The 25127-nt window shown below is 35.6% G+C and overlaps 1 protein-coding gene across 6 annotated transcripts in view; it reads left to right on the top strand.

Moving 5' to 3' along the window:
• ASAP2 (ArfGAP with SH3 domain, ankyrin repeat and PH domain 2) overlaps window positions 1-25127 on the top strand; it is an 81325-nt gene that overhangs the window by 43776 nt on the left and 12422 nt on the right. For 4 of the 6 annotated variants that reach the window (XR_001875337.1, XM_017818105.1, XM_017818102.1 and 1 more), the window contains exons 6-22: window positions 1537-1666; window positions 3172-3257; window positions 4622-4697; window positions 5210-5296; window positions 7022-7030; window positions 10552-10655; window positions 10768-10837; window positions 16027-16114; window positions 17921-17969; window positions 18078-18244; window positions 19835-19968; window positions 20713-20807; window positions 22516-22705; window positions 23130-23215; window positions 23411-23526; window positions 23990-24057; window positions 24578-24691. Coding sequence is in view for 5 of the 6 variants with exons in the window: in XM_017818105.1 (XP_017673594.1) it covers window positions 1537-1666; window positions 3172-3257; window positions 4622-4697; window positions 5210-5296; window positions 7022-7030; window positions 10552-10655; window positions 10768-10837; window positions 16027-16114; window positions 17921-17969; window positions 18078-18244; window positions 19835-19968; window positions 20713-20807; window positions 22516-22705; window positions 23130-23215; window positions 23411-23526; window positions 23990-24057; window positions 24578-24691 (1669 nt within the window). In the remaining variant the exon portion in view is untranslated. The remainder of the gene's footprint in view (window positions 1-1536; window positions 1667-3171; window positions 3258-4621; window positions 4698-5209; window positions 5297-7021; window positions 7031-10551; window positions 10656-10767; window positions 10838-16026; window positions 16115-17920; window positions 17970-18077; window positions 18245-19834; window positions 19969-20712; window positions 20808-22515; window positions 22706-23129; window positions 23216-23410; window positions 23527-23989; window positions 24058-24577; window positions 24692-25127) is intronic. The other 2 variants (XM_017818106.1, XM_017818103.1) reach the window with 1 other exon arrangement.

Below are 25127 nucleotides of genomic sequence, written 5' to 3'. Positions count from 1 at the left end.
CTTCCTTGTTCAGGTTTGGTTAATTCTTGTGTTTGGACTTTTCTGTGCCTACAAAATGACGTAATTGGCAGTAAGAGTACAGACTTATTTTTCATGAAAACAGAACAGTGTGGAATTGAGGTTTTATTCAGGTGATTGGAGTTTTTCAGAATATTTATTTCAAAGGAGAATAGCTTCTCTCTAAACATGTGCTTCTGGCAAGATGTGATGGGCTGAGGAGGAGTGCAGTGCTGGCTGGATGTGCTGGCTGCTGGAATATTGCACAGGGATGGCTCTGCTGTGCCTGCCAGTGGTGAGAGCGCAGTGGGGCTTTTCAAATTGCTGCTCGAAATGTTTCCCAGTGGGTATGTTATGGGGTGGGATTAATGGGATTAATTCCTGTTTTTCCTTGCTGCTCGAGGTGTAATAGGAGGCAGTTCCTCATTCTTGAGAAGTGTAAGTTCAGAATACTTTGTTGACTGGAAGTCCTTAGACTATCTAGGACATTTTCCCATAAGTGGTTAGGGTAATGTTAACATCAGGTTAAGAGAGTACTTGAGACATGTCATCTTTTTAGAGGGAGAACTGAGAGACACTTGACTACCCAAGAGGAGGTAGGACAGTTGTGTGTGTTATTTGTTCCTCTGATCTCCTTCCTGTATTCCTGTGTAATGCTTCCTCTTGTTCACAAGCAGTATAGCATTTCCTCAGGAAGCTTTTTTTGAATTTTCAAATTCTAAACAGTATGAGTGGCAAACTAATAGTCTTTCTCCAAAAAGCAAACACCCTCATGTATTTTCTTATTATCTTTTTGTTCCATATCAAACTTGTCTAACTAGATTGTCTAATTATGCTACTGCCTTTAGGAACAATACGGAGAATAGCTGTTACAAATGCACAAGTGTGTTTGTGGGAGTATGGCAGGCACTGGTTATCCATTTATATTCTACAGGAGAACCTGCTTCATTCAGAGCTCTTGGAAAATGTTCATGGAAACTTTTAGGGAATTAGGACAGCTGGTCTAGCAGACTTTGAAGTCTGCAACACAGCCGGCTGGCCGGCATTCCCAGTGCCAACTGGCTCAGCAGCAAGTAGAGACAGCAACTGTGATTTTGGCTTAGGAAACCCTGTATATATAGAAGATGACTTGATGACAGGCAAGACTCAATAAATCTGGTGACATAATTGAACTCTGTTAACCAGTGTTTGCTCTGTTGGGATTAAACAACACCCTGTGTTATCAATTAAAACTCATTATTTTTTTCTGTATCTCCTTTCTTCAGAGTAAGAATTTAGTATCTTCTCATTTAGTGTCTTCCTTTGGAATATCTGTCAGAACATTATTTTAAGAGATGATTGAATTAGATTTCAGCTACTGTATGTCATTGCCGATCTTTAGTCATTGTCAAATTTCAAATGAAATGTCATCTGGAAGTAAGTCATATGCAAAGCTACAGGAGTTTGGCTCTGCATCTGTCAGGAGACTTTGTGAATAATCAGATTTCCTGAGAGGCTGTGGGTTTCTCACTTCATTGACTGATGCTTTTTGCCTTATAGTACAAAAATAGAGAAGGAGAAAAAAGAGCATGCTAAGCTACATGGAATGATCCGTACAGAAATAAGTGGAGCTGAAATTGCAGAAGAGATGGAGAAAGAAAGAAGGTTCTTCCAGTTACAAATGTGTGAGGTAAGATGCAACATGAAATTCATATTGTTCTGCTGCTGTTTTTAGGAAAGATTTGAAAAACGCAATTGTTTAATGGCAGTTGTGACACTAAAGGGAAATGCCAAGTTATTAGTGGCCTCCATTTGTGAAAACACATTTTTTTAATCATCCAGATGTGCAAACTTTGGAGGGAATTTAGGTATGTTCTAATTTCACTTAACAAGTAAATTAATGCAAAGCTCAATAAAACACTAAGAGATTATAATAAATAAGCCTTTACACTACTAATTCACTGTAAGTTATTTTAAGCCCTCTATCATTCTCTGAATTGTTCCCTGTGCTGACAGCTGTTGCGTTATTATGAGGAGAGACTCTAGTCTAGCACAGTGCTGGGCTGGTGCAGAGAAAAACTGCTAAGGATGGAATCCAGTTGTCTTTCAAGATGTTTCAGAATGTTTCTATTTGGAAGTCTTTGTGATTTTGCAGTGTGTTAAATCTCATGTGAATATTTTTGGTTCGATTTGTTTAAGGACACATCTGGTTCCGTGGTTGGGAATTCAAGTTACTGTGTTCATTTTTTCTGTGCATTAACTCAAAAATATACCATGGGTGATTTTACTGTGATGAATATAGCTAATTTGACTCATATGCCAGCATAGCATAACTGCAGCTGTCCTGAATACCACTTCTAGTAACTGCATGCACTCATACCTAATAGAAAAGCTTCACATTCCTATACGGAGTCAGACTAAAGTTTTCAAAACCCCTAAAGGGATTTGAGTACCCGATAAACATATGGATGTTGTCAGCTAATTGCCCATCTGTATCCCTCCTAAGAAACAACCAGGAACAGATGCTTCTCTCTTGCTGTGTCACAGTGAAGGCGAAGTTCACGTGAGTCAGTTGTAGTGGTAATGCAGGGTGAAGTCTGTGAAATTGGATCAGGGTACCTCAAATGTAGAATAGCTAAAGTGTATCCTGTATTTCTTCTGATTTTGAAGAAAAAAAGTTTTTAGTTGGTTACCTCTGAATAGTCATAAAAGGGGACTTTTTGATAACGAAAACTATAAAATCAACAGGTACATTTTAAAAATTGTTAAAATAATCCCTCACTTTTTTTTTCAGTAAACTGGTTTCCTCCTTAATGACATCTGTTTAGCAATGAATTTAACAACTAGTGAGACACATTCTTAGATGTGCTGCTAGGTTTATGAATGGTTTTCTAAATCTACCTCACAAACACTTCCATGCTTTCTTTAATAGAGGCTTTCCCTAGGAGCCATAAAGGATGTTTTAACAATTTGAACAAATCATAGTGAAATATCCTCACAGGATATCAAAAATCGGCAGTGACAAAATTCCATTTGTGTGATTTAACCCTTGATGCCACTTTTTGATGCATTCTCTTTTAGGTCCTGTAAATCTGTAACTGTTCAAGCTTATTGAAGTATAACTGAAAATAAATGTTAAAAAAAACCACTGTAGCAGTAATAATTGATTTCTTTTGTGAATTACTGTTTTAACAGTATCTACTGAAAGTCAATGAGATCAAGATTAAAAAAGGAGTGGACTTGCTTCAGAACTTGATCAAGTACTTTCATGCTCAGTGCAAGTATGTTTTAGTTTTCTTTATATCTACACAATAACTGAAGCAATGTTTTGTTTTCAACTTCTGACATCATCATAACGCTTTTCTAGAATTTTCAAAATAAATATTAAGATTCAGCTGTTCTTGCTGATGTCTCTTGACAGATTACTTTTGTCATAGACAAGTCATTCCTTTTGTCACTATTTTCTGGAACATGTAATGAGGTTGAACTTGTTGGTTGAAAGGAGTGCCAAACAATAATTTGCCATGTTTATAAATCACTCCTGCAACAGAGCTATTTGTTTGGTCTATTACTTAGCAGTCCATTAGTTTTGATGGACTTTTTTGAGTGTATCTGGCAATGATCTAAATTAATTCTCTGCTAAAGAAAAATAAATTGCATAAGCAGTGGGTTTAAACTATATTAAAAGAATCACTCTTTTTCTAGTTAATTGGAGGACCCAGTAATAAAACATATAGTTCTCATTAGAATTATGTACTTTTTTATGATAGTCTTACAAATCAGTAATGTAGCAATGAAGTCACAGCTATAACCTTGAAAGAGCTGCTGCTAACCTGTTGAAATCAGTAAGTTTTCTTCTTCAAACACCAGTTTGCATCTATGTATTTTTTTCCCTGTGTTGCTTTTAAAATCAGTTTTACTTGTGGTATGTCACTTATCTGCTCTGTCCATTTAATAGCAATTCAACACAGCAATGCTGTGCTGTGTTGATACTTTCATGTCTGCTTCACAGAATGAAAATATTTTGTGTTGCAAACAATGCAGCAATTTTTAATCAAATATGCATGTAATTGTGGTTTCTTAAAATTTATTTTTAAAATCAGAATTACTGAGTTTTTTAAGGACTGGAATGCTGGGCATAGATAATGTTACTCTGCCAATATAAAAATACATATAATACAGTAAGATGTAGCATATTCAGTTTACATGTAGACTGTAGTTAATGCTTGGGAAACAAAGGGGATTTCCTTTAGTAGAAAGATTGCATCAGACGTGAAATTATTTGGCTTCAAGAAGTCATAATTATTTTATATCTACTAGAGCTTTTGCTGTTCTACAAATGAATCTTGCTTGTTCTGGGCCTTCACAAAATGGGATGAGAACCTGTATTTGAGGTGAGAATGAGGAAAATTTATGTGGCAGTGGATTGTGGCAGTTCTGAATCTAATTGGGGATTTTGCATGTTAGAATAAGCTATGATGGAAATAAAGAGGTGGATCAGCCAAAGATGCATTAAAAAAAGAGTTTAATGTTTTGAAGTTTATGGCATGGCATAATAATATGCATGTCTTCCTTCGGCAACTTTTTAAGCAGAAAATACAAAGTAAAGTTTAATAACAGCTTGCTTTTTGCTTTTCTTTTTAAGTTTCTTTCAGGATGGGTTAAAAGCAGTTGAAAGCCTCAAGCCTTCAATTGAGACGCTCTCGACAGATCTTTATACAGTGAGTGGCAACCTTTCACATTTGTGTTGTAAATTTAGTTTTTTTGCAGTTTTTTAGTTTTTTCTGAACATTTTGGTTCAGATTGGCTGACTGTTTTAGTAGTCAGCATTTTAAGGTTTTCAGTAGATTGTTGAGAAAAATCTTGTTCCAATATAGCATTTAGAAGCCTTAGTTTTAGTTCAAGACCCCACTGTGTAAAGTGTTAGGAAAACAGCCTTTGCTCTAAAGTGTTTACCGACTAAGTGGAAAAGAACATGTGGTTTCAAATGGAACACAAGGAAGCAAGAATATTGTGAGGCAATATCAGAGTCTTAACCCAGCAACATCCTTGCCATTATCAAGTTTTCTGAAGATATAAAGGAAAAGAAATTGATCACATTATCTTTTCTCTTTGTTTTCATTCTTGATGAACATTTTTTAGAAAAATGAACCAATTAAGCAGCAATTTTGAAAGACCTGCGTTGAAAATAGAAAATAATGTTATTTTTAACCTGTGTTTTTATTCATTCAAGATTAAACAAGCACAAGATGAAGAAAGAAGACAATTAACACAGCTTAGGGATATTTTAAAATCAGCACTCCAAGTTGATCAGAAAGAGGTGAGCATATAAGGTGGTTTAACTTTGTAATACCTATTTTGATTACTTCTAATGTAATGTTGGTATTCAAAACAGTTATTTTAACATTTATCAACCATCTAATTTCTTTTGTTCATTCATCTTTGTTTTGATGTTGATATTGAAGTGTGTGACAAAAATTTTTAAATTAATGCTCACTAAAAATACAAGACTTACTGAAAAGTAATTTCTTTGTGTTACCAGTATTGCAAAATAATTCAGATGGTGCACTGTTGCAGACTGAGAATGAAAGAACTTTGGCAGTATCAAGGAGACCCTATTCTTGAAACCTTATCTCACAATACTAATCCAAACTGTGTAAAGATTATGTGAAACTGAACTTCAAATCCCAAATCACCTCTGTCATCTGCAAAAGTAACAATTAAGTTTGCTACTCTGCTGCAAGATGCCAGGGTTCAAATGTGCAAGGGCTGGGTCAGTTTGGCAATCCAACAAATAAGTATTTTTTGAGTTTTGATTATGATTGCCATTAGATTTAATGAGTTCTAGAGTAGTTTCATTTGTGGACTCTGATCTGGAAGTAAGCATCTTTTGTATACTGTAATCCTAAATATTGGGTCTACTTTTGTTTCAGATTGCTAGTGCTTCCTCTTCATATAAATAAATGCTTGCCAGCTTCCTTTGTGTGGCTGCTGGGCCATGAGAAGTGATGAATGAGCCCCCTCCCCCTTTTCAGATTCTCTTTCTGAAGGGATCATGATGAAATAGTTTAGTCTGTAGAGCTCAGACTTCCTTGATCTTTTCCGGTCTTGCTTTGATCTTCCCATAAAAGTTACGGTGACTCCTGGCTTTTACTGGTGACAGATGATGGTTGTGAGCAATGTAAATGAGGGAAAGATGTCCCTGCCCACAGCCGGGGGTTGGACTGGATGACCTTTAAAGGTCCCTTCCAACCCAAATCCATGTGATTGTGTGACCTGCTGACAGGCATTTGGAACAGCCTGGAACGCTCTTCACTTCGAGATGCTGTTTGTTACCTTTTGAAGTTTGTGATGATGACCATTATGTACGAAGCTCCATACAGGCTACAGGCCCTTTCTTAGATTCTGCCTGGCATTCAGGGCTCACTGATTTGCCAAAAACTTCCAAATTTGAGCTCTGCAGAATTAGAGACTAGTGATCCTCATGGAAATGGTGACTGCTTTGGGTTCACCATTGACTGCCCACTTTCAATAAGAAGTCATTACTGTTTGGGGGGTGTTAGCAGGCTTCTTATTTTAATTGGGTCATTGCTCAAGGCAGATACCAGAAGCAGTTGGGTGTCGTGGTTGCTGCAAATATTGGTTCTCTGTTTACCTCTTTATCAGTGATACTGATATTAAATGTATATGGAAGCCGTGATGAGTACACATCTGTTCATAGACTCATAAATTAATAATACACATAAATTTATTATTTCTGCTGGGTTTGTGACATTTAAAAATGCAAGCATAAAAAGTACTTTGTGCTATAGCTATTATTTATTAATTCTGCAAATCTAGATATAGATGCTTACCTGCAGAGCACGAGAAATATAATTATTTTTGAAGTTTTTTTGAAAACATCAGTTAATCAGTGGGATGCCAAAGAGCTGTGATATAATTTACTGTTCAACTCACTAATATTAGTCTTGTTGCACTGTAATTTCCTTTACTATAACTGATTTCTTTTTCCTTCCTAAAATGCATTTACATTTTGTGACCGAAGTCTAGGAGAGTAAGTGTTACCATGTTTTAATGAAAATAGTTGGCATGATTTCCATTCAGATTTCAAGAAACTGGATTTTTCCTTTGAGCTCTTGTCTGTTGCCATGAAAAGACTGGTTCTTTCTTTTTTCACTTTGGTTTGTTTTATTACCAAAAAGGAAAAAAAAAAAAAGTTACCATATTCTTCTTGGGAAAGAAAATTGCTGTAAGACAAATTGGTGATTTCTGTGACGCTTTCTTTTGGAAAATTAAATCCAGTTGCTTGATTTGATGTTCTTGCAAGATTTTGAAAATATATGTACTTTTAATTAAAATGGACTTCATGTAAGAAATGATGGAATGTTGACAAATATTGTTTCTGTTGTGTTTAAAAAAAGAAAACACACAAGCACTCATAGTGAACTTTCTTTTGTTGTGCCTGTAAATGTAGTTTCTTCCTGCACAGAACTTCCTCAAACCTGGTTTGTATTGAAACTTCTTTTTGAAATGTCATTTCATGTACATCTTCGTAATTTTTAATTTTTAAACTTTCAGTTTTCAAACTATAAAGGTCTTGCAAGTTTTGGAGTCACCCTTAGAGTCGTATTGCCTAAACTGTTCTCGTTTCCGTGACCTTGGGTGAGGTCGTCTCCTGTGACTGTAGTCTTTAGATTCGCTTCTACTTCTTTGGTAGAACCTGTAATCTATTTAGGCCTCTGTAAAATATGACAAATTTTGTGTTTCTTGACAAAAATTATAGTAGCTGTGCTATAGGAGAGGCTGCCTGCAGGGGGTTCTGGTAGATATGTCTTTTAGGGGCTCTGTGGGACTGTAATAAGTAAGGGATGGATCTCTGAAACATCCTGCAAATGCCAGAGAAGTTCAGCTCCGGAAGAGCTGTAAGGACTTTTTTGGCAGCTTTATACACAGGAGTGATCTGAACAGTCTAAAAATCCTGCTCCATAGGAGCTGTGGAATGACTAGCAAAAAATTTGTGGTGTATAATTTGAAGCACCTTGTATTGGAAAGGTCTATTGTGTTCACATAGTGGGGCTGATAAATTGGATTTTGGAATATCTCTTACCAGTAGTCACAGAGAATACTGTTTTCAGATTTATTTCATTTTTAGCTATGCTGTTCAGCTCGAAGTCAGTCTGTCTTTATAACTTCAGAACAAATAATTTCCAACCTCTTTATGGTCAGGGAAGTGGTTCACTAAAAACATGCTGCAGTTAAATGACTCACCTTATTTTTTTTGTGCCTATCTGCATTTCGAAGCTGATAAAGTGGTCAAAGTTCAGTTTCTTAGGCTTGTGTACCTCAGCCTGTTCTGATCTTATTATGTTCAAGAGATATTTAAAATGACAATACTCTGTGCTAGGTATGTCCTCTATCCTGTGGTGATCCATTTCCTCCCATAGGTAATGTACATTGTTGCTGCTCCTTGGATGAGGCCATTGGGTCTGACTCTGTTATCTGTGATTTGTATCTCTGGTATGTGCAATATGCAAACCAGAAATAAGGGAAGATCCTTTGGAGAGCCTGCATATGGAAAAGGCATGCTGAAATTGTCTGGAAGGATGTTAATTGTGATGGTGATTTGTGGGATGGCATCCTGTCTGTTAGGAGATAGATCAAAATCATGCACTACTCATCAGAGAGCTGTGGAAAACCATCATCTGGCAATCACCTTGGGCATTACTGATCTGGACATGACCTGAACTGAGGATTTAAAATGGCAAATATGTTTGCCCTTAGGTTCTTTTCATTAAATAGTATTAAATTTTTTAAAGATACTGTTCATAGTAATGAATGTGTGGAAATACACGTCAGCTACAGCAGCTTCCTCTCCTGCTGAAATAAGGCAGGAAGCTTGTATTATTGGTTTGCCACTTTGGCCAAACACAGCAGCTGAGTGTAAAAAGCTGAAGGGAGGGATCTGAAATGCAGCAGAAAATAATGCACAAAAAGGAGCAGCTCAGACTTAAGTAATGGGAGCGGTGCTATGAGCAGGTGTTGGAGGTCACCTGAAATCTTTACATAATTGAGGATGGGGAGAACTGAAATTAATTTCCTCTATGGCCTCTAATCTTCCCGGAAATGGAGTTCCTTTACTGACTAATGGGAGGCAGAGATCAAGGCATTGGTAGGGCACAACTGGCAGTGTCAGATCAGATTTTCTTCAGAAGTCAGTAAATGTACACGTGCAGTGCTTCTTAATGAGAGACAGGAATTTTTTATAAATGTTGTGGCTCTACGTTGTGCAGACAGAGCGCAAAACCAAATAATTCTGTGTAAACAAACTGGAGAGGAACGATAAACAGACTGGTTTAAATCTGAAGGCATGCTTTGTCAGGCACAAACATTTAAGTAGTGGTTTTGTAGTGCCTTTAAAAGCCTCAGATGCATGTTGTAGCTACCTAATACAGCTTCCTAGATCGCTAGCTGAGAGTCAGGGAAGTGGGCACAGGTTGCTTCTGCTGAGAAGGAGCAGCAAGGAGGGTTGCAGCCTGTGTTGAGCTCAGCTCATGGTTCTCAGGACCACTGAGCTCCAGCACTGTGTTCAGGATGAACCTGAAATCCTACAGCTTGGAGGTGTGGAGTCCTCAGTGCTCTGAACAGGGGTGTAGGTGGTAGCTCTGTCCCTACCATCAGGTTTAGAATAGCTCATAGTCATGTAAGCGAGCTGCTTTGTGGGTTTTTCCCTTGCTATACTTGTATTATCTGCCTTATATAACAGAAGTGTAATTATGTCCATAAAGCAATGATAGTAGAAAAAAAAGCAATTACAGGTATTAATCATTGTTACTGTAGGCATTTAAAAGTCCATCCTGTCATGTTTCTGCTGCTAATATAGCATGACACACCAGATTCCTCATTTTTAGGTTCTTATTTTTTAAGAAGGTGGACTCTTGCAGCAGTGGGTCCTGCCTCTGGGTAGTTCTGAGAGCAGTGAGAAGGGTTTAGTTAATTCTTGTCTCTTCCAGGGCCAGAATTCTACTTTGTTCAAGATATTTTGCTTTAAATTATTCTTCTTCTGGAAATGATTTTTCAGTTTTCCTATATGACTCCTGAACTATATTACCAGGAGGTCTCTTGTACTTTTCAGACAATAACTTGACTCAGTTTCCACAAGGAAAATCACTTCTTCAGATTGATGTATGTAATTCTTTTTGTTACGATGGAAGGGTAGACTAGCAATTGCAGGTAATAATAATCTTTAATGTTTGTACCCTGTAGTGTTTGCATGAGCTGGAAAACCCACTGCTTAATTAAATTTTGAGCTAAAACCCCAATATATTAAGGCCAATAATAAATCTAAATAAAGCAAATAAAAGGATTTTGGCAGTTGCTGATAATGACTACTTATCAAATGGTTTTTGTGCCCTCTGAAGAAAGAAATGGATCTGGTTCTTTCTCATTGAGGGGGAAAAATATGCTTCATTTGGCCTGTTGGATTAGAGCAGAAGGAGAAGCTCTGAAACTCATTAATGGGGGGTTAGTTTGGTTGAAAGTGTGGAATGCATTATAAATTGCTGTTGATTATTTCAGGATTCTCAGATTCGCCAGAGTACAGCTTACAGTTTACATCAGCCTCAGGGAAACAAGGAACATGGCACTGAACGGAATGGCAGTCTGTATAAGAAAAGTGATGGGTAAGTACTGCTGGAGTCTACTGGAAAAAATATCAGGTCTTAAGAACTGAAGCACTGTCATACAAAATATATTTAAAACTGAGTTACCTTTTTTTTTCCCCCTTTAAACTAGAATCAGAAAAGTGTGGCAGAAAAGGAAGTGCTCAGTTAAAAATGGTTTTCTTACAATTTCCCATGGTACAGTAAGTATTTGTTTTCAGTATTTTATGTACATGGTTGCTAATACAAAAAGGCAAGATCTGCTGGTCTATATTTGTAATTTGGAATTAGCTAAATTCCTGATTCAGTGTTTTGAATATGAGTGATATTATTTTTTTAAGGCAACTTTTCAGAAATATATCAAGACGTACACAGCATCTAAAAATACAGCTATTCTAATGCTTATGACTATTAATGGGAAAAAAGGGCTTTTTTAGTGACTCAGTACATGTAAATGTTCATATTTTACCAGTCTATCTAAAAATACAAATTCGAACTTTTTTTTTTCCAAAGATATAATTGGGCATTAAGCCATCTTTTACATAGGAGTTAAACAACTTTTTATATTTGCCAGATAAACTGAGAGTAGATTTGCAAATAAACTGAGAGTATACTGAATCTCTTCTCTCCCCCAGATTTGCTGCTATGTTGTAGTCTGTTAGGAAGGTAGCTCCTGAGAAGTAGCTGTTGGTGAAAGCCAACTCTGAAAACAACTTCTGCCAGAATGACAGGAAATAGAGAGTTACAAGTCCCTCTCTTTTACTGCTACCAATATTTGAAACACATTAGGTATAAATATTTAAAGTTTGTTGAAATTCTAAAAATTTATACTTCCATGTTTTGGACCTTTTGCACTTGGCTCTCAACTTGATCTTGCTTTCCTGTAACTTTTTTCTTTTTATACTGTTTTCTCAAAAAATTTGAGAATCTTTCTTAAGGCAAAAAATAACTCAGTGACTATTTCCCATTCTTGCTCTAATAAACAGTCCTGTTTCTTGATCCTGTTATGAACTTTTCTGTTCTTCATCCTGTTATGCCTGTTGCTATGACTACAAGTTGACCCTGGCAGCATAAATGAATCAATCTCTCATTTGTGCATCTAACCATAAGCTGTTGCCTTCAGAATTGATAACCAGGAGTTAAGGAGGAGTGTAAAGCCAGACCTGCAAAGCAGAGTCATTGCTATGGCTTTGGAATTGTCCACCAGTTTATCCCTCTTGTCATTTGAGTGTGTATGAGTTGTCTTTGTCAGAGAAAAGTCTGTTAGTGTATTCTGTGCTGGTGGCTGTGAGTGCTGTGATTGCACCTGGTGCTGGACATGCTGTGCTGGTACCAGTCGGAGGGTAGCTGGGGCAGCTCAGAGCTGGCAGGGGCCACAGAATCCACCTGTGGAGCGGAATTTGAAAACTTTCACATGCGAGTACAGTTATTGAGTCTATCAAGATACTGCTTTCTTCTCTTTTTATAAGCTGTCTACCAGATGGTCTGACATTTTTAGAAGCAGTAAGTTCCCACTGAAAACAGTGGAGCTGTAGCTGGAAATCAGTTCGTAGAGAGTTTAATGTGAGTTCAGATATGTGAGTTTCACAGGTTTGGTCTTGATTTTCCCATATTACAACATTAAAAGAGTCCCTTCTTGTTTTAAAATATGCTCCTAAAAAGTATTTTTACTTATTTACTCACTTCCCCCTTATGTATTGATGGCAGTTTTATGTAAAAAGTTAATGAATATTTCATAGACACTGAAACGAGTAGAAGTGATTTCTGTTTATTAAGAATTTTTTTAATACCTTCTGAGAATACTGAAGGAACAACATTGATGTCCAAGCTTTCTCAGGGTTGATATCTCCTGGTCTCTGAAATATGATGTGCTGTTCTCTTGTCCCAGCAGTTCATTAAAATGAACCATCTCTCACAAATTCAGTTGACAGTTTTGTTTTCTTTATGAAATACAAATTTGTAAATGCTTTTCCCTTAAAGGCTAAGTATTCTTCATGGACTTCTCTTCTTTGGTCATGTAGCCTCTCTTTGAGGGACTATTTTTTCAGTTAGTTTCTAGAACAGCTATCCTCAGGCAGTTGCAGATGCTGTATTCTGAGTTAAACTTGCCTGCCAAGTGCTCTCCTGACTCATGGGGAGAATATGGTTGGTTCTCAGTCGCCCAGCTGTGGTCCTGAATGTACCTGCCTGCATTGCAGAAGTTGTACTTTTAGACAGCTAAAAGCTTCAAAGAAATTAGCATTCATAGAGCAACGTGCAAAGTAATGGCTGATGGAAAAACAGACACTGGTCCTTTGTGTAATTATTAGTAGTCGGAAATTTCCTGACATCTATCTGACTGCAATTTAACGTACATGGATGAAGAAACAATGACAGAAGCAGATTGAACCATGTAATTAGGAATTCCTAAGTGCTTTTCAGATCAAGAAGTCACAAGGAAGAAACTTAGATTTCAGAAATGTCAGATTCCTCAAAGTTGATTTGTGTTTAAAGAACTTAAATGAAATTTGCTGGTTGTCTGCAAAAAAAGGAATATAAAATAGCCTCATTGTTGAGGAGTCTTTCTTTGTTATTCTTTCTTTACTACTGGGAAGTTTAATCTACCATGATGGACAATCTGAAGACAAAACAATCGGATTTTTTTTTTTTCTGAAGTTAATCACTGTGATATCCAGAGAAATATGCACGATGAAATCAGCCAACCAATCTGTTAAGTGGACACGTTAGCTTGTGCCTTTTGTAAAAGTCAGCTCTGTATCATGGCACTCCTGTACTGTTTCAGATGCCTAACCTTTTGATTCCTACACTTACTGTTTGTTGCTGGAACAGATCCAGTCAGTCTTACAGGATAGGGGATTGCCATTTCTTCAGGAAGTAGCATGAGTTGATGCTTAGGTCTGTGTATGGCATGTTAAGAGCAGCACATCTTTTGAGGGTTGTTAACATGCTTGTTAACAAGGTGTCCAGAAATTCAGCAGTTTTCTGAACAGAGACTTGAGCAGGAAAACGAAGCTCAGAGGATTCAAATTAGCATAATAGCAGTTACACGTTTGTTATCATTTTCTACATCCAGTGTCTCCTAATCCTGCCAAATGTCCAGATCCACCTACAGTAGCTTCGTGTGGCTAAAGAATTTGTACAGCCTTACCTCTCTTTGTCTTTTACCTCCAACTTCTCCCCAAGCACCATCTGCCATGTGATGTATACACGTTGTCCACCAAGTAACAGGCAAGTGTCAGGGTGGTGGGTGGAGATAGACTGTTGTTTGCTGCAGGGTAGAAGCATGAATGAGGTGGTATCAACCACATGCTAAGGGTTTTTAATACCCTTGTTAATGCTGATTTCAGGTTAGGAGATCCTCAGATAAAAGCTTTAGAATATGTGTATAGAATATGTGTGGCCCAGGATGTGTTCCAGGTTGTTGCAGCCATTTCTTTGGGTTCTCAGATCCCGATACAGAATTATTTATGCTGCATTCTCTTGTCCAGAGAGATGAGTTCTGTGTGCATTGGTCTTACAGACCTCTCTGAAGTATTTTAATGCATTCATTTACAGCTTCATATTTCATAAGTTAAAAGAAAACTAATTAGGTCCCGAATGTGCTTCAGATCCAAAGTCCTGGGACAAGGGGATTCTCTCTTAATCTAAATGTACTTGCATTTTTACATTCTCACAGAGGCTGTGAGAAAAGTATATATGAGTTGCCCAGTGTCTATCTAATTAATAATTTATAAATATTTGTATGTAAATATATGTAATTGTATATTTCTGTATAATTTATAACTAAATAATTAAATCTGTATGCACTTTTACTACTAAAAGGAATGTCTGGAATTCAAAAAACTATTTATTAGGCAGAGAATACAATGTGGTTGTCAATCAATTGTCGTCTTGCTGCCTCTGAAACCTCTCTTGGGTATAATTCATTTTACATTGACCAGCAAGTGACCTGCAGGTTTATTGTTTCAAAGCTTGCATGACTTTGTTTTGTCTGCTGCTTATGCTGGGCAAAGCATGAGCCTGCTGTTTTTCAAGGACACCATGCTTCTTTTTTTTTTTTTTCAAACAGGAAAAAAACCCATAATTTTTTCCCTTCTTATGTTTCTCTGTGGGTTTGATTTTTTTTAAACTGGTGTTCAGATAAAATTATGTTGTTCTTTTTTGGCCAGCTACGTTGTTTTATCAGATTGTTTCAGGGGAATCTGTACTCTTTGGACTTGTTGTCCCTTCTTTTTTTGAATTAAATGTTTTCATCAGTAAATTTAGAAGAGATTATGAGAATATCTATGTTTGTTATGATTCATTGCGAGTTAATTACATTATGTGATAGTTCAGCTTCATTTGATAATGTGTTTATGAATATTGCTCTCTTTATGATAGTACTTTCCTAATCGTTTAAATGACTGTTTTTCAGATATTATTGCCTATCCCCAAATTGTCGTTCGCGAAGCCTAGCCATGATTGCCTAGAGCAAAGGCTCACTAGTTAAATCTGTTTTCATGATTTAATTACTCTAAAAGAAGAGTGAAACTGGTTATCCATTGTAGGAAGTGCAAACCATTCCTCAAGTCAAGTTTACAAACATGTCTTTCTAGGTTCTACCCTCGGTGGGACCACCGAGCAGGTGGGTTAAGGGAAAGAAGAGGTTAGTGCAGAGGTGCTATTTGAAAAGTCTTTGTAGACTTTATGAGTCTATTTCAAAATGCAGGTTGCTTATGCAGTTTGCTGTGTTTTAGGAAAATATTGCCACTTTCTATTAACAAGATCACTGAGAGGAACTTGACTAGAAACTTGACTAGAAAACATATATCATTATAAAATACATTTTGTTTTACTAGATTTTTTAGTAATCGGCTAGCTCAGTTTAGTTTTACATATTCTTGCTTCAAGACTTCTCTGTGCAAGCTTCCTGTTTCTTCAATGGGTACCTTTACTGATTTTAAAATTGAGCATTTGTTCTAAACTGGTTACCTAGGACCCTTCAAAGACATTAGCAGGAGTCAAACTATTTCATTACTGAAAACTAAACAACTGAGTTTTTTAAAGTAAATGTCTGAGTGTTAAGGGATTAAATGTAGGATGAACCTGTCTCTTTTCCATGCCTGATTCCTTCAGACAAGTGTTACCGGTTAATGATAATTGAAGTGATTTTACCCTCTTCCCCTTTCAAAATTCTAGTGTCTATCCAGTTACTAGTGAATAAAATGTTCAAATATAAGTAGTTTAAAAACCATGATGCAGATGAAAACATGAATCAAAACCTGGGTACCTTAAAAATTAAAGAGCCATTTGTCAAGTCTTCTTGGCCAGTGGGATGTTGTCCTATGTTTTCAAACTGCAGGGCTCAGTCAGTATCAATGTACTAAAATGTGTGCGTTTTATCTTCAAATAGGCTAACCGACCTCCAGCAAAGCTCAATCTCTTAACCTGCCAAGTGAAAACAAACCCAGAGGAGAAAAAATGTTTTGACCTCATATCACGTAGGTTTGTTGTTTAGGTCTTTCTACTTGCAGCTCATAGGAGAGTTTTGCATTATTTCTGTAGATGTGTCAATAATCCACTTGAACATTTTTACAGTTGTAGAATTCTTCACTTTATAAAATGCCCTTCCTACGACACTTTGACATTTCACTTATTTTAGCATAATGCAACTAACTGTACCCGTTTCTTTGGAAAACCGCTTGTTTTAAAAGATGTCTTAATTCCTTTTTTATATATCCTTTTGTGCTGTCTTACAATAGAGTGACTATTTTTGCCGTGACATCCCTCTTTATTTTGAAAATGTCATAGCTGATCATCTTGCAAAGTTATGATTTTTGCACAAGATCAAAAGATGTTTTTAAAACTTTAAAAAATTTAATTCTGGTGATTGCAATGTAACAGTGAAGAAAACAATGAAAGCATTTTTTGGTTTTGTGATCTCATTAGAGATAAAAAGGTGAGATAAAGAGTCTATGTGTTAAACCCACCAAAACTGAATAATTTTGGGATCGGAATGGGATGATGCAAAATTATGTAGTAGAATGTTTCCTTTGTTTTCTCACTAGGACATTTTACTGAAATATATATCTCAAATTATTTGGGGAGAAGAATATAAATGTGTTCCTCATTTGTTCCTTTAACAATGCATAAAGCTCTTTCGCATTTGTAAATGTAAACTGTGCTGCTTATGTTAGTAGACTAGAATGCATGTGTGCAATACAGTTTCTTCATTTTTGCACAAGTAACTGGGCTTCCCTGTTTACTTCTACCCTTTCTTTCTTTGTTGATGACCATGTCATGTTTTGCCCAATAGCAGCTTGTCACAACGTTATCACACACTTGAAGAGGCACAACAGGCCTCTTGTCCCTCTCCAGATGAGTGTTTCTCTTCGTTTTACTGTAGAGTTTAAAAATATTCCTTGTTTTTTACAAAATGCAAACTGCTGTATCATGGCAAGATAAAACCTCTTTGTGTAGCACTTTCCTTTCTATTCTTTCATATAGCTTCACTGTCTTAATATTTTCCACGTTTGAAGCTATCTTTTAATACATTTTTGCCTGAATATTTTTCAAACTTAAGAAATATTAATTTTAGAATATCTTTTTGCCAGTAGCTTTACCTCTGTTCTTCTCATTGACAATTCTAATTTTAACTCCAGCTTAGCCATTAAACTGTGTCATATCTCATTTGCTTTATAGACTTAAAATGTATTATGCTTTTTTCTTTAGTAGTACACTATGATAGCAATGCTTAGAATTACAAAAGTAGTAGTAAATTGAAAACTGTGAGCTTGATTTAATTGAAACAGCTTGCAGCTTATGCTGGTTGTAGTTTGGACTTTACGTCTGGCAAATTTATTTTTCCATATTTGTTTACTGTGGTTTTAAGAGCTCACTTGGACTCTTTAAATCTTTCTATCTTATATACACAGATAAACTATGTTTTACTTCTCTCCCTCTCATCAGAACATTAGACTTGTGATTACTAAGGTTATATCTAGAACATGGAAAATTTCCTATGCTCTCCTGCTGCTTATGTGATAGAAGCACAGCAGTGAAGAAAAAAGCTTCTGTTTAAAATGCAACAAGCCACCTTGTGTAAACATGGGTCTAATGATAGATGAAATGTAGGTAATAAGAGTGTAACTTGCTAAATAGACTTTTTGTCTGTCAGCACTGCAGTGATGAGACTAGAGAGCTTAGGAGTCATACATCAATTAATTTTAGATTTTTTGAAGAGATTTCTGCAAAATCAGTTTTTCAATAACTTTTTTTAATCAGTATGTGAATTATTTATTGTGCAGATGACAGAACATACCATTTTCAAGCAGAGGATGAACAGGAATGTCAAATGTGAGTTTCTTTGCTGATTTTATTCTTGATACTCGTGTTCTGCTGAGACTTACCTTGAATTTTAGAAGTGCCAAAACATTTAATAGCAAAATATTACTACCATTTTAGATGGACATCTGTGCTACAAAACAGCAAAGAGGAAGCTTTAAATAATGCATTCAAAGGAGATGATAACACAGGAGAAAATAATATTGTCCAGGAACTGACAAAAGAAATTATATCTGAAGTCCAGAGGATGACTGGAAATGATGTTTGTTGTGACTGTGGAGCACAAGGTGACTCAATTAAGCATATTTCTAATTGGTAAAAATTCTTTGTCTCATGAGAATATTTAAGCTTATGTTTTATGCTTTCACTTTTACTCCTTATTTCACAAAAATTATACACATAGTAGAATATGCTACAGTTTAATGGAACTACTTTAGTAAGATTGATTTGCTCTATGCTTATTGTCAGTGGGGAGAAAAGTTACTAAGAAGCTTATTTTTGTCCCATATATTTTGCTAATTGTAGCTTTTGGTTACAAAAATAAGTGAACTTACATAAAATATGGTTTAATAATATAAGATTATTTTATTATTTACCTAATTTACCTAATAATAGGTAAAACTGAGCAGCCATCAGAATCATGAAGCATTTTCTTAATACACCTTTTTTCTTGGGTTTTTTTAGTAATGTTTGACTAAGTGAGCCAGGGAATATGTCTAAGGCTGTGCTCATTTGGAAGAAAATACACCTGCACTGACTATGGTTTGCAGTGTTGGTTTTGTTGATCAATGAATTTCTACTTTAATCCTCTTTAATTTATTTTTTAAATCCTGCTGTTTCCTGTGTTCTTTTATGTTAGAGAGGCACTGCGGGGTTTAGGGTTTTTTGATGCGAAACTGTAGCTGAAAATATCAGATCTGATGCTGTCTGCACTTTATAAATCGATAGTTACTTCCAGCAATAGATATTGTAGAAGACTATGGGAAGAGTCAATCCTGCTCTCTTAAAAGGAGAAGAGTCTAAATAACAACTACCAAACCTTTATCAAATAAATAAGTTACTAAGCTGCCTGAAACTTCAGAAATTAATTATTTATCTGGAAGATGAGGGAATGTTATAATAAAATTCAAAATACCAGGAGAAGAGACAAGCAAGGGTTACTAAAGGAGAGGGATGAGCTTTAGTATCTTTGAAATAATTGAGTGAGAATCCATTGTAGTGTGTGCTGTTTGTGTACTTCAGAATCTCTTCTGCTTCACTTAGTCTGAAATCCATACTTGAAGTACAAAAAAACTCCAACCCCGTAAGCATTGTTATTTCACTTTAAACTGCACCTGTAGTCACAGTTGAGAATGTGACACTCTTATATTAGTGGTAGAAAAATGCAATTTTTGAAAGGTGTGTGAAGAATGACAAACTAGACTGGTTGAGTAGCTCCCTCGGAGAGAGATGTCCTTCACAAAAATAAAATAAATATTTTAATCTTCTTTTATCATTAAAAAACCCACTGTTTTTGTTTCCCAGTAAAGTAAAGGTAAAGACATAAATTATAAAATATATAATTAATGTGCAAAAATCTTATTTTACTTAATAGTATGTTCAAAACTGTAAGTAAGCCAAACTGTAACCTAAAGAGATTGTGGAGAAAAGAAACTCCAGGCCAATTTAGTGTATAAGATGAGATAAAAAGAGCAGGTCGTTTCATGAGGCCCTCAGGCCCAGGGGAATACACACGACGTGCACCCCAGACAGTGATTCTACAATTTTATAATATGGTCTGTCCAATCCCAAAACTATTTCACTTCTGTATGCTACATTTTCTAGAGTGAAATAATCGTCTGAATAAATTTTAATTGTGTGGGTGTTTTCTGTTTCAGATCCTACCTGGCTTTCAACAAATTTGGGAATTCTAACTTGCATTGAATGCTCAGGAATCCATAGAGAACTCGGTGTTCACTATTCCAGGATGCAATCACTTACATTAGATGTGCTGGGAACATCTGAACTTTTGGTAATCAAATTGCTTTTATTAACTTAAAAATAGTACTGTAAAATACTTCTAACACAAGTATATTTTTAACACTTTAACAATATGTCATTCCAATCCTGAAAGTTGCCTCTGGATAAACATAATTTAAGAAAGCTTAATTCAAGTTTAATGGATCCTCCTGGAACATAGTGTCCTACAGTAAAATTTGCTTATCTTAGAATTCAAATTAGTAGAGGCTTCATATTTTTTGTGTTTTCAGGTCTTTTTACCCTTGGTTGCTCTTTATAAGAACACAGCTGTTTGACATATAAATGTGCCTAAGATTAAAAATTGAAGGACTTGCAAATACTTATCCCATTAATTATTTAGCATTATTTTTAGAAGAGAACTTTAATCCCCAAAGAAAGAAAATGTATTCAGCTTTGCTACACAAAGAAGTTACCACTTATCAGCTGCTCTGTGTGACAGTTCATATGTGTGTTCTTACCCAGCACAAAGTATTTGCCTTTATCATATGAACTGGTGTCTTCATGGATTATTCTGCAGTTACTGGTTCAGGTACTAAATCCCAGCTGAAAATTAACATCCAAGAAGGTACCTAGTCTATTCATTATTACTGACATAGTAGCAGAACAAGGAATCAGAAATAAGAGATCCCAACTCTCGTTTTCCCTTGTCCTCCCCTTGATGTGGCTAATATGTGTGTGGTCAGTAGCTGAACATATTTATTAAGTGAGCTGTGGATTTATTTTTTTTTTTTTACAGCTTGCAAAGAATATTGGTAATGCTGGGTTTAATGAGATTATGGAGTTCTGTCTGCCAGTTGATGAGACGGTCAAACCTAACCCAAGCAGTGATATGTAAGTAAAGAGCCACTACTTCTGAGAAAGGCAAACGTTTAATTTAATATTGCTAAGAGGTTGTGCCATTATGGTCTGGACTGGGAGGCCATGGAAGATGTGTAATGTCTTATTTATTGTCTTATAGCCAAGGAGGAAACCTTTTTTGTGATGCTTGTCTGTTTTATTGAGTTTTGTCTGACTGTACCTTCCCTAATAGTAAGGATTATTTTACCAACTCTCTGAATCATGGTTTGTGGGACAGAAACAAATTAGCCATGACTTGTTGGGAACTTTAAAGACACACAAGGATAGGGATTAAAAAAACCAAAGCAAATAATTTTATCCTATTTAAACACAAAATAGAAATTGTAATAAGTTGCACATTTACCTGTAAGATACTGAACACGTAGTGTTTAGGAGCCACACCTAGGACTGAAGTCTGTAACTGTGTGGGATAAAGACAGAACATTTAACTGAATTCCTCGAAAACACTGAACAGCGATGGCAGAGATACAGCAAGGACAGCTGCCTGCTTGGCTGGATACTACTCCATCATAAAAGAGCTAGGAAACAATGCAGAAACAAATGCAGAAGAATTGGCTTTGGATGAAGCTGATTTTACATTATGTGGACTTTTAAGCATTCTGACAAAACCACTGTTAAACAGTGCAGTTTAAATAATTTTTGACTACCGCTATCAAGAATAGTGCAGATTATTAATATTAATAAATAAAATTACTTATAATTTTTCTGATTAGTAAAGCAATAAAATAAGAACACTTCTAAAATTTACATTTAAAAATCATTGAGTTAGATACCTCTACATATAAAATTTGGGGCTTTTTTATTGAAATGAGAATCTGAAGACACACTTTTTAAAAACTCCAAAGGAATACTATCAAATGCTTTATGAACAAGAACATTGATTAAATTTGTTATTATTTGTTAGGTTCTTTTCTTTCTGCCTATTGCATAGTATCTAGGTGATAAGGTATGACGTTGTTAAATGTCTTCTTTGTAATATTGTGTACATTCCAAGAGCTGGTAAGGAGTTATGCCTTTGGGAGGCATGCAAACTCCTGTCCAGCTGTGATGGGAAGAGGAGTAGATATGTGTTATTGGTATCAACAGCAAAAGTGATAACTCTTATGGATTCAGGTGTGCTAAGTTTTCACCTTTTTTAGAAATGTAACTAAGAGCTCTACTACATCCTCCCTTTTACGGTTGCGGTGAAAACTTGCTTTAAAGGATGTACTTTCACTACTGCAAATTCAAATTCAAGGCCTGGATAGTCTGTACAGAGGTATAAGAAAGATTTTTTTTTTTTTTTGTATCTCATGCTTTCCATCTCTTTCCAGCATGTGTACAGCAGTACAAGTCAGGTAAACGTAAACCTGCAAGACAACATAAAACCAGCATTGTGAAGCTCTGATGTATCTTCTGTACATAGAACTGGGTAGTCTTGACCTCAACCACACACTAGAGTTTGGAGGGGAAAATTCGTGGTCTGGCTTTGTATTGGATATTTGATTCATCTTCTATAACTATATTTCATACTTGATATATGAGACTGCATGGTTACATGCATATTTAAAAAGAAAATTATCATAATGAATGAGAACTAGTCTTTCCCAGATCTTATTTCAAATGACTTGCATGTATTTATGGAAATGCTAATGTGTATCTTCTGATGAAAGTTATAGAAGTAATTCATATTCCATTTCAGGAATGCAAGGAAAGATTATATTACTGCCAAGTATATTGAGAGAAAATATGCAAGGAAAAAGCACGCTGACAATGCAGCTAAATTGCATGCTCTTTGTGAAGCAGTCAAATCAAGAGACATTCTTGGTTTAGTTCAAGTATATGCTGACGGCGTGGATCTCACAGAAAAAATACCACTGGCCAATGGCCATGTAAGTGTTGTAAATTTTATTAGTCAAATTGTTTTAAATGCAATATGCATTCTTTAATTAAAAATTATTTGAAAATAACATGTGAAACACTGTTCTAAATGCTTGTCCTTTTCATGATTTACTTTAGCAATAACAAAAGAAGATACTAAATAGTTTAAGCTAAGATTGGTTCCAAATACTCTTGTATTTTAAATGTATTAAAATGCTAAACATAAAATCATTCAATAATCTGTTTTCAACCCATTTGTTTGTTTGCTTTAAAGGAACAGAAGGGATACAGTAAGTCTTCAGAGGTGTTTTTAATGGTAGCATGTCTGCATATTTTGAAATTACACATTTTAGTTGATCTAATTTATGTCTTAATAGAATTTCTGCTTCTCTGTTGATCAGAAGAAATAAATGTGCTTTTTCATTTTATTCTTAGGAGCAAGATGAAACAGCACTGCACCTTGCTGTTAGGTCAGTCGATCGAACATCACTTCATATAGTTGACTTTTTAGTGCAGAACAGGTTAGTGTATGGAAACTATATATTGACATTGCTTTTATGTCAAGTAGTACAAATACTGAATGAATACAAACACTAAAACTGTATTTGCAAACGTAATTTTATTCTTTAAAAATCTTCGAATGAGAGCAATTTAATAATATAGGGTAGGAAACTTAAGTTTAATCAGCTTTCTTCTTCTTTCTTGTTCTCCAACAGTGGCAATCTAGATAAGCAAACCTGTAAAGGTAGCACAGCCCTGCATTACTGCTGTCTAACAGACAACGTTGAGTGCCTCAAACTGCTGCTGAGAGGGAAGGCTTCTATTGAAATAGGTAAAAGGGTAATGTGTACTTCGATTTCCTTTTTGTCGCTGCTTCAGATAAGAAACAGTGAAGTCAGAATAAGTGCATTTTCTCCTCAATTGTTTATCATCAATCTGTAAACATAATCTTCATTATAAGAAGAATCAACATTCACTGTTTATTTCAAGTTTAAAATTCACTTATACATTGCTCTTATATTTAAACAGATTTAGATTTTTAATTGCTGTCTTTTATGTCTAGTTATATACTGCCATTTCATGGCTATCATTCATATATACATATGGCAGGTTGAATTACTACTGCTTGTCATGGTCAGAGGGTTGATATGATTTGAACCTACATATGAAGGAAAGAGATGAGTTTTAGAGTGTTGATCTAGTCCTTCACTATGTATCTGCAGGTTTGTCTTTAGTAATGTACATGTTAATAGTGACACTGCTCATCATATATTTCTTTTCTTACTGTAATATAGCAAATGAAGCAGGAGAGACACCACTAGATATAGCTAAACGTTTAAAACATACTCACTGTGAAGAGTTGGTGAGTATTGTCTTTCCATGTCTGCATTTATAAGCAAAATCATGTCTGAACATTTAACAGTTTACAATTGAATAATCAGTTAATATATTCTAGACGCAATAATATGCAATGCTAGAAATAGTTATATCCTTAGAAGTAGTTATAGGCTTTTAAGAAGAAAACTATATTTCTCTTTAAATGCATCAGAAATGCTAAAATTCTTGGGGCCAGGGGACGATTCTGTTTGAGCTATTAGTCAGAGATCCACAAGTAAGATTGCCTCAGTAAGTTTTCAGATGACACCGGTGTTGATCTGCTGGAGGGTAAGAAGGCTCTGCAGGGGGATCTGGACAGGCTGTATTTATTTGTGTTGTATTTGGTACCACAGCTTAATTCTTCAAATTTACCTGAGTGCAGTAACTTTCCACATTACTGAAATCAAGATTCCTTCTATATGTGGGCTTTTTGTTTTTAAACATGCTGTTTAAAAAGAAGTACTGCACATAACATAGGTGTTAACAGTCATCTCGTTTTTCCTTAGCTTACTCAAGCACTGTCTGGAAGATTTAATTCTCATGTTCATGTAGAATACGAGTGGCGGTTACTCCATGAAGATCTGGATGAAAGTGATGACGATGTGGATGAAAAGCTGCAGGTTTGTATCAGCATTATTTTTCTGAACATGTACATGTGTAAGTATGACGCTCATAATTATTTCAGTAACGTTGCTTTTTACTATGGTGCTTTTTACTTCTGCACGATGTTTTATATTTCTATCACAGTATTTATGTATTCCTATATATTGTATCACCATTCAGATAATAACAGCACTGATGATGACCTTTTTGATAAGGCAGCTTGAAACTTTTAGAGATTCAATTTTTTTCCAGCTGTAAAAATTTTTAGTAATTTACAATTAGAAATCCCTTTCTGGCATGCTGTAAATTTGTATATTTGATCTATTCTTTTCCTTCACTTCCTTCTTTTTCTTCACTTCCTTCATTGTTGCCAGTTGCCTTCTGCAGTTGAGTGTCCTCTTTTTGAATCACTGAGCTCCATCTGATATAGGAAGGTATCTGCTACTCAGCAGT

The sequence above is a fragment of the Lepidothrix coronata genome, unplaced genomic scaffold, assembly GCF_001604755.1.
Source record: "Lepidothrix coronata isolate B3197 unplaced genomic scaffold, Lepidothrix_coronata-1.0 Scaffold65, whole genome shotgun sequence".
NCBI classification, from domain to species: domain Eukaryota; kingdom Metazoa; phylum Chordata; class Aves; order Passeriformes; family Pipridae; genus Lepidothrix; species Lepidothrix coronata.
Note: the sequence above shows the minus strand (reverse complement) of the source record. Positions and strands in the feature narration are given on the sequence as shown.